The sequence below is a fragment of the Oreochromis aureus genome, linkage group 6 (assembly GCF_013358895.1).
Source record: "Oreochromis aureus strain Israel breed Guangdong linkage group 6, ZZ_aureus, whole genome shotgun sequence".
NCBI classification, from domain to species: Eukaryota; Metazoa; Chordata; class Actinopteri; order Cichliformes; family Cichlidae; genus Oreochromis; species Oreochromis aureus.
This window is the reverse complement of record NC_052947.1, coordinates 6,212,821-6,227,545: the sequence shown is the minus strand read 5'-3', so window position 1 is coordinate 6,227,545 and position 14,725 is coordinate 6,212,821. Positions and strand designations below refer to the sequence as shown.

The window sequence follows — 14,725 nt, the reverse complement described above, 5'->3', positions numbered from 1 at the left end:
AGGAGGGGAAAGAGGATAAGATTAAGAGGAAAAGGAAAACCACAGAGAGAAAAAGATGGAGAGAGACAGAATGCCTGAGGAGGGAAACGGGCAAAGGAAGAAGAGAAAAACAGCAACAGTGGAAGTAACAAAAACCGCAAAGACAGAAGACAGAAAGAAAAGTGAAACAGGATAGAAGGTCAAGAAGCCAAGGAACATTATTATTGTGGTCAGATTAGCATTTTTTAAACATATGCATCACATCACATGGATATGCACTTGATTTATCATGTAAGGGCCCTAAAAAGCCTCTAATGGGTACTCTATGTCTTTGCAGGCTGATATAAATCAAATGCTCCTCGATGCTGAAACTCCACTGGGGCTGTATGTTATGTTGAGCAGGAAAACCACAGCTCAGTGAGCAGTGGAGACAGAAGAAAAGAGAGATCCACTTGGCAAATCAGACACTAGAACATTAAAATTTTCCCTGAAGCATTGTCCCTCCGGAGGCAGAAAAAATGTAATGGCTTTGGCTGATTTGGAGCTCAGGGGCAGGAGCTTCTGTAGCCTGCTGCAGCTGGCATAGCTGACTTTAAAAGTCCTCTGTGTCTGAACTGACACCTGGAAGTATCTAACTGATGCACGTATAACAGTATAATGATATAAAGTTTTGTAGGAGCACTCACATTCGCCTGAGCTTCTTGTAGGATGTGAAGGCGCCTGGGGGAACTGACTTGATGCCATTCTGCTCCAGACGTCTGGGTAGAAAAGCAAAGAGGCTACTTTGAAACACTGCACACGAGTCAAGCAGTCAACAACAGTTTTCTTCTTGGTGGCATGAAAAATCACCTCTAACTAGAAACAAAAACCTGGTCTTGTTGTTGATCGAGAACTAGGGACGATATATGATTTATTTTTCATATACATGAGAACGACATGCTCTTTTTCTGTAATTGCAAACCATGACTTTTTCTTAAATTTAAGCAATGAATGAAAACCATACATAAGGGTAAAAATTATAAGAAAGGTAGCATAAAAAAAGATTCCATATAGAATTATTAAAAAATATATGTAGAACTCGAGCTGGTTACTAAAGCTGCATTCACACAGGAAGCAATTTGTTCATCGAGGATCACTTTGTTGCTGATGGTTCGTAGCCAGTTCAGTAAAATGGACTAGATGTTGCAGTCCCTGGTAATGCATTGCTTTAGATGGAGAGACTCTTGAGGGATGGCTGTTATGAGGAAAGGCAGCCCAGAAACTTTGCCAGCAGCACGCATCGTTGTGTGCCTCAACTTTCGGTCTTTTACCCAGGCTACTCTGCCATTTTCCTTCCTTGGCTAGGTTTAGGGATTAGAGATCTGACCTAACTTATCATTTTAAAATTTGGGACACATTGTCAGTAGATGTTCAAGGGTTCAGATGCCAAGGTAACCCGCTTATGTATTTACTACCAGGTCATATGTCATGCAGTGCTATTGTGAGTTCTGAATCACCCACTTGAAAGTTAAAAAAAAAAAATCTTGGTATCCACCTACTTTGCATTGCCAATGCTTTTTTTTTGCCAATGGCAATGTCATTGACATTCTGTGTTCTTTGGTGGCCACATCACGCAAATAGCTTCCTGTGCAGACACAGCTTTAGGCCAGTGTTGCAGGATTTGTTACCACAGTTCATATCCAACGGTTTTGCTGGCGTTTGTCATGTCTGCATGACAAATGGACACGAACACTGACAAATTCGCACTGCCTTGAGATGTACAGTTCTTTAGAAAGATTGCAAAGTACTAGAATTGAATCATTCCAGTGAGCCTTTGAAAACTGGGTGCCTGAATAATAACATTTATGTGGAATGGAGCTAATTGTTTAACCATGACTGCACAGAATTCTGTAGTATTTTCTGTAGATGTCTATATTCAGGCCTGGTGTGAATTTGTGTAAGCTTTTCAAACTTTTAGCAGAGTAGAATGCAACTCAAAATTATTACACTTTATAACAGTTTACTTCTCTGCCAGGAAACACGAGTTTATATCTCTTTGCTGCAGTGAGGACAATCACATCCTTTAATGCTGGATTACACATCAGAACATTTGATGTACTGGCAGAAGCGTAAAGTACATGTAATGGCCTGTAAAATCTATCTGTTGGATTTGTCCAAGTTATCGCCAACTGTGCCTGTCACGCTACTGCATTCTAGCTACTGGCAGAGGAGCAGCAGAATTGAGAGAGAGTGCGGTTAAGCATCCCAAGAACCACTTTTCCATGTTGGATATACGAAAAGTGACTGCAAAGAATGTGATGAAGCAGCATAATGACATAAGTAACATTTCTTCCTTTACATGGCATAGAGTATATGTACTGTATATGTACTGTAGTATTTCTTTCCATCTAATTAACCTGTGGGGACTTTCACTCTCTTTTGGGACCCCTCTGGAGCAGCTTTACATGGTTCACAATTTTGCTTGTAAGAAACCCACTTTATGCTGGCAGGTTTTATGTGAGTTCTGAAAGCAAACTATAAAGCTACAAAATAACAGAATTTGTCATTCATATATCATTATATAGAATTCTTGAGGGATACTCACATCTCAGTCATACCCTCAGGGAGGTGGGCAGGGATTGCAGTTAGGCCCCTCCCACGGCAGTCCACAATGTTGTTGCTGCAGGAGCACATCGGAGGACAGGACCCAGATGCTAAACTACATGGCTGAACGAAGGCACTGCCACTGTGGCCTAAAAACAAGGAGGAAAAAAACTTCTCACACGTTGCTTCGTCATCCACATTTGGATCAAAGCCTCATCTATTGCCGGGCTCTTGTACCTGAGCAGGCAAAGTCACTTTTACGCAGCTCGGCCAGGTTGAGGCCCCTCAGAGTGGGAGGAGAGCTACACTGAGTGTAGAGGCCCAAAGCTGGCCGCTGCCGTAGCCATGGAGACAACCAAGCCTGGTGACAGTCACAGCGCAGAGAGTTAGAGTGGAGACGACTGAGGGAAGGAAAATAAATTTGAGAAGTAGTGGAGGGGTGGGTAAAACATAAGGTGACAGATACACAGACAGAGATAAAATAAGACTTAACAATGTGGCATTCTGGGTAAAAAAGTTGAAAAAAGTGAGGCACTTACAAGGTGCGGAGCTTTGGCATGTGATTGAAACTGGAGACTGGAATGCTGCTGATGTTGTTGTTGTTCAGTGTGCTAGAAGAAAAAGTAGGAGAGAAATTAGCAATGACAAGAAGAAGAGGCAACGCTAAATATAACAGCAAGGACAGAAAGGAAAGGTGTGAGACGAAGAGATGGAACAAGAAAAGAAAGAAAGAGTTGATAGGCACGAAAGCCAGTGGAAAAATGATGGCAGTAGAAAAGATGAAGAGAGCAGAAGAAAACAAAGGAGTTTTTTCTTTTTTAAATGAAAGATTAAGTTGTTTTGAGAAGAGCATCAAAGAAATTATTTCTCTCAGATTACTCACAGGACTTCTAGAGATCGCAAAGCTCTGAACGCCCCCTCTTCAATACAGCTGATATGGTTTTTATCCAGCTGACTGATAATAAAAAGAACACAAAGCCATCATGTAGATTTAGTTAATGGCTCGGTCCAGCCAACCACTCAGTCTTCTAATTACGGATGTGATATTTCTTGACAGTAGCAAATTGCACCATTATCATCACTGCAGCTGTTCCTTTAACACTTTATCTTCACTTACAGGTTTTTGAGGTCTGTTGCGCCTCTGAAAGCTCTCCTCGGAATGGCTTGGATGGCATTTTCACTTAGATCTCTGAAAAACAAAGAAAAGAGGGAAATTCATTCTGCTAAGAGATGCAATGATACAACTTGTTGACTCCACATTCAGGAGTTTGCTATAGCACATGGCAATTCTTGCAGATGCTCTATATGGTATTACATTTGATCATACCAGTTGAGCTGACCTTTGGATGTTGCTTGTCTGCCTTCACACACAATGGGCTTAAGTGACATCCCACTCTTAATTCATAGAGTTTAAGATATTGTCAGCCCACCCTTTGCAGCTAGAACAGCTTTAACACTTCTGGGGAGGATTTCCTCAAGGTTTAGGAGTCTGTTTATGGGAATTTTTGATCATTCTTCCAGAACCACATTTGAGGTCAGACACTGATTGACAAGAAGGCCTGTCTCACAGCCGCCACTCTAACTCCTTCCAAAGGTGTTCTGTCGGGTTGACGCAGACCAGTCAAGTTTTTCCACACCAAACTTGCTCATCCATGTCTTTATGAATCTTACTTTGTGCACATGTGTCCAGGCGTGTTGGAACAGTACTGGGCCATCCCCTAACTGTTCTAACAAAGCCCGGAGTATGAAATTGTCAAAAACGCGAATTTGTTTGAGTTCTGAAATTTTTTAAACTATGTGCCTCATCATCCACTGACTCTGCTCTCTGATCTTCCGTGGCCTATCACTTTGTGGCTCAGTTACTCTCGTTCTCACTCACTTCCACTTTTTTTATAATATCACTAACAGTTGACTGTGGAATATTTACTAGAAAGGAAATTCCACAACTGGACTTGTTTCACAGGTGGCATCCTATCACAGTACCACACTGGAATTAACTGATCTCCTGAGAGCAAACCCATTCTTTCACAAGTGTTTGTAGAAGCAGTCTCCATGCCTGGCTGCTTGATTTTATACACCTGTGGACACGGAAGTGACTGGAACACCTGAATTCAATGATTTGGTGTGGTGAGTGAATACTTTTGGCAACACAGTGTATGTTTACATGCATTTAATAAAACACATGCTCTTTTCCTTTTTAATTAACTATTAATTAAAGTACAATAACTACAAGTAACCCCCTCCCCGCCCCCCTCCCCCGCCCCCGCCCCCATATTTTACTGCATCTCAATAAAAGTTTGAAGCGCTTAAAAATTTACAGCATAGCAATACTTATTGGCTGATCTGCACCATTACCATTTAGTTCCAACCCAATCTAAACACCAGTCCTCTATATCTTAATATAGTTTTTCCTCCAGAAAAGGGGTCTGAGAGGATTAGACATCACAGAAACAGACAGGTGAGCCACAGCAACAAAGACCAAGAAATAAAAGCAAAACTATGGGGAAGTAATTGTGTGTGTGTGCGTGCTCGTGCATGCGTGAGTGTGTGTGTGTGCGTATGTGTTAGACAAACCACAAAAGAGGATGTACATCATCTCTGGCTGCCCTGAAGGACCTCAGACACAGTCCATTAATGTCAGGGTCAAACCAGAGGCTGACAGAGGAGGAAACACTCACTTATTGAGACCTATGCAGCCAGTATAGTGCCTTTAAGCAAGAATGTATCTCTTTTAAATCAGATTGAACACAAGAGGAGAGTCAAGTAATTGACAAACCAGCTGAGCTGAATCTATCAGTTTATTAATACAGTATGCCACCCCCTATATATATATACAGTATATATATAGGGGGTGGCTGTGGCTCAGGTGGTAGAGCAGATCAGTTACTGATCGGAAGGTTGGTGGTTCAATCCTAGGCTTCCCCAGTCTGCATGTCAAGTGTCCTTGGGCAAGATACTAACCCCAAATTGCCCTCCGATGCATTCATCGGAGTGTGAATGTGTGTGAATGTAGTTATAGTTTGCACTTGCGTTTAGAAGTGCTTGCATGAGTGGGTGTGAATGGGTGAATGAGGCATGTTGTATGCAGCGCTTTGAGTACTCCGGGAGAGTAGAAAAGCGCTATATAAGAATCAGTCCATTTACCATTTATACAAATGATTAATCTTATACTAATATACTGTACTTTTAGAACTTCTCTTACTTCATTCATGAACACTGTGCCACACAATACTATAACCAGTTTGATGCACAGCTATGGCCTAGCTAGACCAGCTCTTTGTAGACATACATAGAGCAGTACATTAGAAAAGTGAAAAACTGATTCTGACACCTCCTGGGGCCGGTTGAAAAAGCAGACTTTGTATTGAAGTATAAAGTTCAACAGTGTCTGACACATGAAACCAGCAGTGAAGAAGGTGATGGGGGATATACAGAGTGAATGAAGAGACTGAAGGAGAAAAGGGTGATGGATGGAGATGTTAAAAAGGGATGGGTGGTGCAGGACACAAGAGTGATTATGGAGAGAAACAAGAACAGAAGTTATAGGCTAAATCAAGTTGAGGTAGTTCAGTATATGATATGACAAACTACAAGTTTGAAAAATATGAAGAGAAACAGAAATGGGTTAAAAGAAAAAAGATAGACATGTGAGTCATATAAGTCAGAGGCAGAGAGAGAGAGAGAGAGAAAGAGAACACCAATAACAAAACTATACAAAGTGTTGGAGCAGAGGAAATGGACTGTTATGGTGATGTAGACAGAGATATCCAGACTTGATAGAGAGAGACAGAGGAGGGGAAAGATGAAGTCCAGTTGTTCATACAGTTTTTCTGCTTCATTTCAGAAAGTGCTCAAGGCCAACATGCCAGACACACCCATTATTCCTCTCTGTCGTCTGTTCATATCCAGTAAGCTTTATATCCACTCTTGAATACAAGCTGCAGAAAAAACAATGTTTTAAGACTTTCAGCTTGTTTTTGGAGAGTTTCCAGCTTGAATTGATTGAAACAGATAGAGTTCAACTTAAGAAGAACATCTGCAATAATTAATGGAGGTAAATATTTTTAAGAGAAGACTTTTTTGAAAAGAAGATGCCATCAACTGCATAAGTATGACATGCATGCCTCCAACTGGACTTGGAAAGCAGTGGAACAAAGAAAAATAAATGAAAAATAAAATACTTTTGTAAATACATGATACAAAGACAAACATATGGAAAGTGATCACAGAAGCACCCTCGTGGTGTGGCTCTCACACGCTGGTACTCACACTCAATAACACAGATGCTTTCCCATCAGGTCATCGAAATATCTGTTGCCAGGACACAAAGAGGCTGAATATGATGTTTACTGGAGGGAAACACAGACTGGTCACAGCTGGATGTGCGTGTGTGTGTGTGTGTGTGTGTGTGTGTGTGTGTGTGTGTGTGTGTGTGTGTGTGTGTGTGTGTGTGTGTGTGTGTGACAGTAGGCAGTCTCTTAATATTTGCTCTCTGTCTCCTGCTACCTCCTCTATTCATTTTCTGATCCTTTCTCTCATCCGTTGTGTCTCTGGATCTGTGTCTCCTCGCTCCTCCTCATCCTCTTATTGTTCTCTGGTGTCTCCTGTCGTTTCAATATCCTCCTCATCCCTCCATCCCTCCCTTCCTGCTCACAGTGGAGGGTGAGAAAGGTAAACTTTCCCACTCGTTTCCTGCTCGTTGACAACACATCACCTCTCTGTCTATCTGTCTCCTTCAGACAAGGGTCAAACATGGGTTAGTTTAAGTCTCGCTTATTGCTACCTTCTTATTCGTCATAGAGTCATTCCATCTATGGAGGTATTTCCTTTTATATGTCTGTATGGGATGTACACTTACTTTAATGTTTCTAGGTCTTTTTATTTTGCTTTTATATGCTTTAAAGCAATGATTTCCCGAAAGACATCATGCAGCAAAAGAAAGAATTATCCAGTGACAGCTCTAAGTGTCACTGTTGCAGTTCGATAGTACAAGTCATTAAAACCATCCAGCTATATGTTAAATGAATGAATAGCCATGCTTTTCTAGTCCTTCCAAGCGAGATAAACTGTAACTGTGTCAGCAAGCAGTATGTAGAAGAAACACTAAGAGTACAGCAAAACTATCCAGCAGCTTTTGACTACAATATGAAGAACAAAATAATTAATTTAAAAAAAAGGGAAATGGGGGGTGGCTTTAGACTTTTGCAATTTTCTTGGTTTGCAGCAGTTTGTGAAAAAACTGTGTTGAAGTGATTCATAAACACCACTTTAATACATTTATTTCTATCCAGCCATTTTCAAGCACTTGTTGAAAGCTAGAGCGCACCCCAGCTGTCAGTAGGCAAGAGTAGGTTACACCCTGGACTTGTTGCTGGTCCATTACATGGCTAACAGACAGTCATTCACCCTCACATTCACAATTACAGACAATTTAGAATCCCAAGTTAACCTAACACACACGTCATTGGACTGTGGGAGGAAGTGGGAGTGGCCAAAGGAAAACCGTACAGGTAGAAGGAGAATTGCAAATTCCACACAGAAAGCACCTACCAGCTTGAAACCAGAACCTTGCATGTAAAAGAATGATGCATCTTTAGCTCAAAGTGAGGACAACAGCTTATTAATCTAACAGTGCCATCAGATCAGCATACAATATCAGAAGACAGCCAAATCCCAGGTATCTATTTACTAGAAAAAGCTGGATTTGTGCCACTGTCCCTAGCAGCGAGTTAATCTCGCTAAGTGGAACACTACTATGATATATGAGTGAAACTGTAAATGCAGAAAGGGTCCAACATTTAACTTCCCCTGAAAAACAAAACTTCTTAATGTACTAATATAGTTCAATTAAATTTGGTCTGAATGTTTTCATTGCACGACAGAAATATCAGGAAATCCCATTTAAAATCAGAGAGTTAAAAAAAACTCTGAAGACACCCTGTTATCTGTAACAAGTAACTCCTTTTTTGACTCATGCACACCTTTTTTGTTCGTTTTTTTGTTTTGTTAAACTCTGTCCAGACAGGTCAGCAGACAGAGTCAGAGCATCAACATAGTTAATATTTTATTTCTATAGTCTGGTCCACTCATCAACCTGACACACACAGGCACACACAGGACAAACAACCTTAATAAGTAACTTAATAAATAAGTTAAGAGAGGTGTTTACTAGAAGAAAGACAATTCACGAAAAAAGGATGAAGTTGAAGAGGAGAACCAGTGGATTAAGAATAAAAAAGAAAGTTCAACCAGATGTGCAGGACAAAAAATAAATAAGTGGTCTAATGTAGCATCACTACAGCCTAATGTGGTCAACCAGAAGAACCACAGATAGAATGAATAATGACCTGCATACCTACACACACTGAATAACACTGGGAATCTCCCACTCTGTGTTAAACGCACATTCAACCACACATGCACACAAACTAACACTGAAGAATGAACCGACATGTCAGAAAATGTCACACAAGTGGAAGCTGATCCAAAGATCACACACATATTTTGACATATTCCTCCACACCCAACCACCCACACACATCCCCTGTGAATAAACCCTCTTAATTGTGATACATATCCATCCCGAGGGATTTGCAGAGGAAGATGAAGGATAAGAGACAAAGAGAAATTTATCTGAGAAGAAAATGAAGAAGAAGAAATCAAAATAATTAATGTTCACAGAACAACTGTACAAGACAAGATTTTTTTGAGTATAGGTTACCAAAACATGGTGGGCATGGAAGCACAGAAACTTTTCAAACCATTCATTCAGTTTAACATGTGGAAAACACTGCTCACGCACAAGTCTGTTATCTCACAGTCAATCCTGATTGGCACATACACGTACATAGAGAGAAGTACTGGGCATACCTTCTTTGAATTCTGGCGTTGGCAGTCCCATTGCCTCAGATATAAACAAACAAACTGAAGCACCTAGCCAAGCAGTCTTCCTTTACAAACATTTATGAAAGAACAGTTCATTCTAAAGAGCTCAGTGAAGTGGTGCATGGTACTGTAATAGGATACCACTGTAACAAGTCAGTTTGTGAAATTTCTTCCCTCCTTGATGTTCCCCAGTTAACTCTAAGTGGTGTTATTTCAGAGTGGAAGCATTTAACCACAGCAGAGGTAAAGTTACAAATGTGCCGAGTGAGAAGCAATAATATTTAGTGCAACAACATTTACATCTATTCATTCATTAACGTGATTTATGGAAATATTGTTGGAGATTTTTGTAACGATTTAGTATCTAATCAGATTTATAAGCTTATGGAGGTCTTTGGTATTGTGTGGGCTGGGTTGGCCTGCTGCTTCTGAACCGGCTGAGAGTCTGACTTCTGTTTAGTGAATAAACATGGCTTTTCTCCAGACATGCAGTTTTTTTTATTGTGTTTGGGGTTCAGAAGTTAGACTAACAAAACCCTTACAGGATGCTGTCATGCAATTTTTTTTAGCGAGTTTCATGTTTGTAGTTGATGGCGATGCCTGCTCTGTTAGCACATTGTGGCTTTAATATGCCAGTGGACAAACTGGTGCCCCTCTGAAGTCGCATGGCTCAGCTGAAGTTCAGGGTTGTTGAAATGAGGACTCGGGACCAAAAGTTGCCTTTGGTCAACTTTTGCATGGACTGCTGTTTATTTTTTTCACGTACTTTAAGTCATTTTATTGCCACCTCATTAATGGTTTAAAAAATACAAACCAATATGAAATGACAGCTACCAACATACTGTAAGCCACCACTATGAAATGACACAATACAAATTAGGTGTTTAAGTGGGCAGTTTTGTTTTTTGCACCTTAGTCAAATGTTGGCTTAGCTGGTACTCAATTCAAATTAGTTCAGGTTTATTTATACAGCGCCAAATCACAACAACAGTTGCCTTAAGGCACTTTATATTGTAAGGTTAAGACCCTACAATACTACAAAGAAAACAGAGAAAACCCCAACAATCATTTGACCCCCTATTAGCAAGCATTTTGGCAACAGTGAGAAGGAGAAACTCCCTTTTAACAGGAAGAAACCTCCAGCAGATCCAGGCTCAGGGAGGGGCGGGGCCATCTGCTGGGACCGGTTGGGGGTGAGTGAATGAAGACAGGACAAAGAGATGCTGTGGAAGAGAGCCAGGGATTAATAATAAGAAATAATTAAATGCACAGAGGTGTATAAACAGTGAGTGAAAAAGAAACACTCAATGCATCATGGGAATCCCCCGGCAGCCTACGCCTATTGCAGCATAACTAAAGAAGAATTCAGGGTCACCTGGTGCAGCCCTAACTATATGCTTTAGCAAAAAGGAAAACTTTAAGCCTAATCTTAAAAGTAGAGATAGTGTCTGTCTCCCAAATCCAAGTTTGGAATCAGCTTCCAGTTCCTGTGGTACACAGCTGATTATTAGAGATAGGTTGATCATATTTAAGATTGAAGCATTAATTAATAGCAGGACTTCTTTGAGCAGTTTTGTAGGAATGGGGTCTTAAAGACACGTTGATGGTTTGGAGGAAGTAATTATTGAAGTTAACTCAGAAAGTTCAATTGGAGAAAAATACTCTAAATGAATATCAATGGTACTAAAAGTAGCTGTAGATAACGTTACATCTGTAAGATGATTATGAGTAATTTTTTCTCTAATGGTTAAAATTTTATTTGTGAAAAGGGAAGGGATGGTTGGCTCAACAGTGCTCTGACTTTTTGTCAGCCTGGCTACAGTGCTGAAGAGAAACCTGGGTTGTTCTTATTTTCTTCAATCACTGATGAATAGTAAGATGTTCTGGCTTTACGGGGGATTTTCTTATAAAGCAACAAACTATTTCTCCAGGCTAAATGATGATCCTCTAAATTTGTGAGATGATATTTTCTCTGCAGTTTACGAGTTATCTGCTTTAAGGTGCACATTTGAGAGTTACACCAGGGAGTGAAGTACTTCTAATTTGAGGTTTTCTGTTTCAAAGGAGCTACAGTATATAGAGTTGTACGCATTGAAGAAGTAAAAATATTGACAAGATAATCGACGTCTGTGGGAGTGGTGCTCAGGTAGCTGCTCTGCACTGTGTTAGCATAAGGCATTGAGGAGCTAACGGTGGATGAATTATATCCTTAAACTTAGAAAGTTCATCACTGTTGTGAATTAGAAAAGATAAAAGTTAATATGTTTTAATCGCATGATTCATATTATACTATAGACATATACTTCCTATTTGGCATTTGCACGTTTGCTTTTTCTATTTGCTGGTGTTTAAGTTTTACTGGATTTGACCTCCCAAGACCACCATACTCATCAGACCAGGCAATATGGTCCATTTTTCATGACATCAACAAGTCATTTTCACCTGGAGAAGTGACACTCATTTTTTTCTCTACATAGAGTATAAAGACTCATTTCATCACAATATTTTCACTACTTTTAAAACAGTTATTCAATATGAAATAATATCCAGACTGCTATTACAGTGCTCCTTTAAATGTCTGTCTTATGGCCCTCACATGAGCTTAAAAAAGTATTCAACGTTTCTACACCATTTTTAAATTAAACATTTTCATTTAATGTGTCATTTTTAGGGAAATATGCAACAAACAAACAAAAACATACACATCACAAAATCAGACCCGTCAGGAAATTCAACTTTTTAAACTCGGAGGCCACATAACTCATAATATAAGCAGACATGATCGAAGACAAAAAGAAAATATTTTCTTGTTTTACTTCAAAGCGGTCTCATTTTTCTCATTTCCCTTCCATGTGTCAGTCACAGAGCTTCAGCGGGCAAACTAACACAGACAAAACACAGTATGATGGGCTAGCAACAAAATCCATACACAAACGCACACACAACATCCAGAGGACACATGTTAGTGTTTGACCAACACTCACTGAACTCTGGAAAAGTTCATGACCTGATGGCATGCAAAGGTATGACCATGGCAACAGGACAAACTCAAGCACAGCAGGCAATACTGAAAATGTCGCCTTATTTCTGCCATCTGGCTTGCATCTTTTAGCTTGAGCCCTGCTTTACTCCCATGCATGCACCTTCAGTGTTTATAGTACTGTATCTTTCTAAAATTTGTATACTCTAGTATTATTATTATTTTCCTGAACGTTTTTTTAAATCCTATTCTTCACTGTCTCTTTGATTTAATATCTTTTCCCTTTTTTCTTTCCATCATGCCATCTTTATTTCTTTGCCTGCTATCAAACCGCTGATCTTCATCCACAGATTTTTTGACCTCCCTTCCTCTGCCTTTGTGTCTTTCCTTCATTCCTGTTATCCTTCATTTCTCTTCCTTCCCTCCACCCACAGGGGAGAAGAGCGCTTAATTGAAGAACCCCAAAAGACACATGAGGGGAAGGTGATGAGAAATATGAAAATGAAAAAACAAGGGGGAGCAGACATTAGCAGGCAGTGAGGAATGGTGGGGGGAGGAAACAGAGGACGAAGAATGTGAGAATTGAATGTGACCGTCAGATGTCTCGCAGTAATTCTCACCCTAGTCTGCATCTTAGGTTAGCGACTGGCTCTTTGAACAGTTGCATGTTTTAGTTCCCACAATACTTTTCCACTGCTCTCAGTGTGTCAGCTTTACTTTGGATGGACATGACAGGAGAAGTCAGCGTCTGTGAACTGACCTCCCACAAACGCACGCACTCGCAGACACACAATCTGAGCAGAAAAATAACAGCTGAGCAGGTTTTTGTAAAGGGAGTAATGGTGTCTGTCCGCACCACTGATCTTATTATCCAGGATGAAGCTGTTACCACACACAGCAGGAAGAGCCCCAGAGTCCCGGCTTTAAGAAAACTAAAATTCTGGGAAAATCCTTCTTTTGTGTGTTCTGCAGTGACAGATTTGAATCCTGCAGATAATGTAAATATAGATTTGCATGCATGTGCAAATGTATTTGAACGCATGCAGAAATATCTACTGTGGCCCCTTGCTGGAGAGACATATGTTAGGTTTATGGCTTAAGGCTCAAGTTAAATTGTATCATGGTTTTAATATAGCATGGCTTCGTGTAAAGTCCTTTTTAAAAATATATATTTTAATATACTTTTACATTTTTTTGGCAAAAGCATTTTTTTTCTGAGCTCATTACAAGCTGTTAAGGTTTGCTGTCAGGATAAATGTCCTCCTCAAGTCATGCTACATATTTATCATATTCCATATGCATGCATTATATGATGTATTACTGTAGAAAACATATTTAAAAAGAGGTCAGCATTTACCACCTGCAGCAGTAATATTATTTCAATAAAAGAGTTTTCTGCAGATTAAGTACGCACTACTTCTTTTGACAACTCAAGCAAGGCCCCAGACATAATGGGCAGCAACTGGCAACCACCAGTTACTAGAGTATTTCCCAGTGAGCATTTCCCCGACCAGCTGCAAAGTGTTTGCTGGTAGTTACCACCAGTAGTGAAAAGCTAGTACTAACATCCCAGTGCCGCATGCTTAGAGCCCATTCCGTGACCCCCTGGTAATTAGTGGTTTTGATTTAACATGCTTACTTAGCTTAATGCTAGGGACAAATATATGTTCCCCAGCTGGTTAGGGTCCATTAGCAAGTGTTGGCAAACAAGTTGGCATCTTTCATACAAACTACAGGTGACAACAGTTATCTGTGAAAAGAAATCACAGAGGTTTATGGTGTAGAACCCACTTCAAGACCAAGTTTACAAGTTCATCAACACCTGTCACCTAACAGTCGCCAACCGTTCAGGGAATGCAGATTATTCCTGAGCAAACAGAGCAATGAACTTATAATTAATATGTAATACTTTTCATTCTGTTGCATTGTTTTTTATGTTTTAATGTGATCCAGTTAACTCATTGGCACTTGGTTGGTTTCATTTGAATTCCACACTACCACACTTGCAAGAAACTTGTCACTAAAAACTGCATATTTGTAAGAAACATAGCTAATGTTGCTGTTCTCAGCAATAAGTAGATAACACTCTCGTGTTTTAATATCAACCTGCAAGATAGATGTATATAATATCTTGGAGGCTGAATCAATGAACTTTCACTTGTTAAATGGCAGGCAGTGACATTTTGCATATTACAAGTAGCAGTCAATTTGCATCAATTACAACTTACCTAATTACACATGACAGTTATCTTGTTAAAAGAAAGAAATGATCTGTGATCTGTCAGCAAACTGACCCCA

At 40.0% G+C, this 14,725-nt stretch overlaps 1 protein-coding gene across 1 annotated transcript in view; it reads right to left on the bottom strand.

Moving 5' to 3' along the window:
- slit1b (slit homolog 1b (Drosophila)) overlaps positions 1 to 14,725 on the bottom strand; it is a 69,397-nt gene that overhangs the window by 30,934 nt on the left and 23,738 nt on the right. The window contains exons 5-10 of the mRNA XM_031733936.2: positions 3,680 to 3,751; positions 3,446 to 3,517; positions 3,102 to 3,173; positions 2,800 to 2,963; positions 2,564 to 2,711; positions 666 to 737 (exon numbers count right to left, since the gene is read on the bottom strand). Of these exons, the coding sequence (XP_031589796.2) occupies positions 666 to 737; positions 2,564 to 2,711; positions 2,800 to 2,963; positions 3,102 to 3,173; positions 3,446 to 3,517; positions 3,680 to 3,751 (600 nt within the window). The remainder of the gene's footprint in view (positions 1 to 665; positions 738 to 2,563; positions 2,712 to 2,799; positions 2,964 to 3,101; positions 3,174 to 3,445; positions 3,518 to 3,679; positions 3,752 to 14,725) is intronic.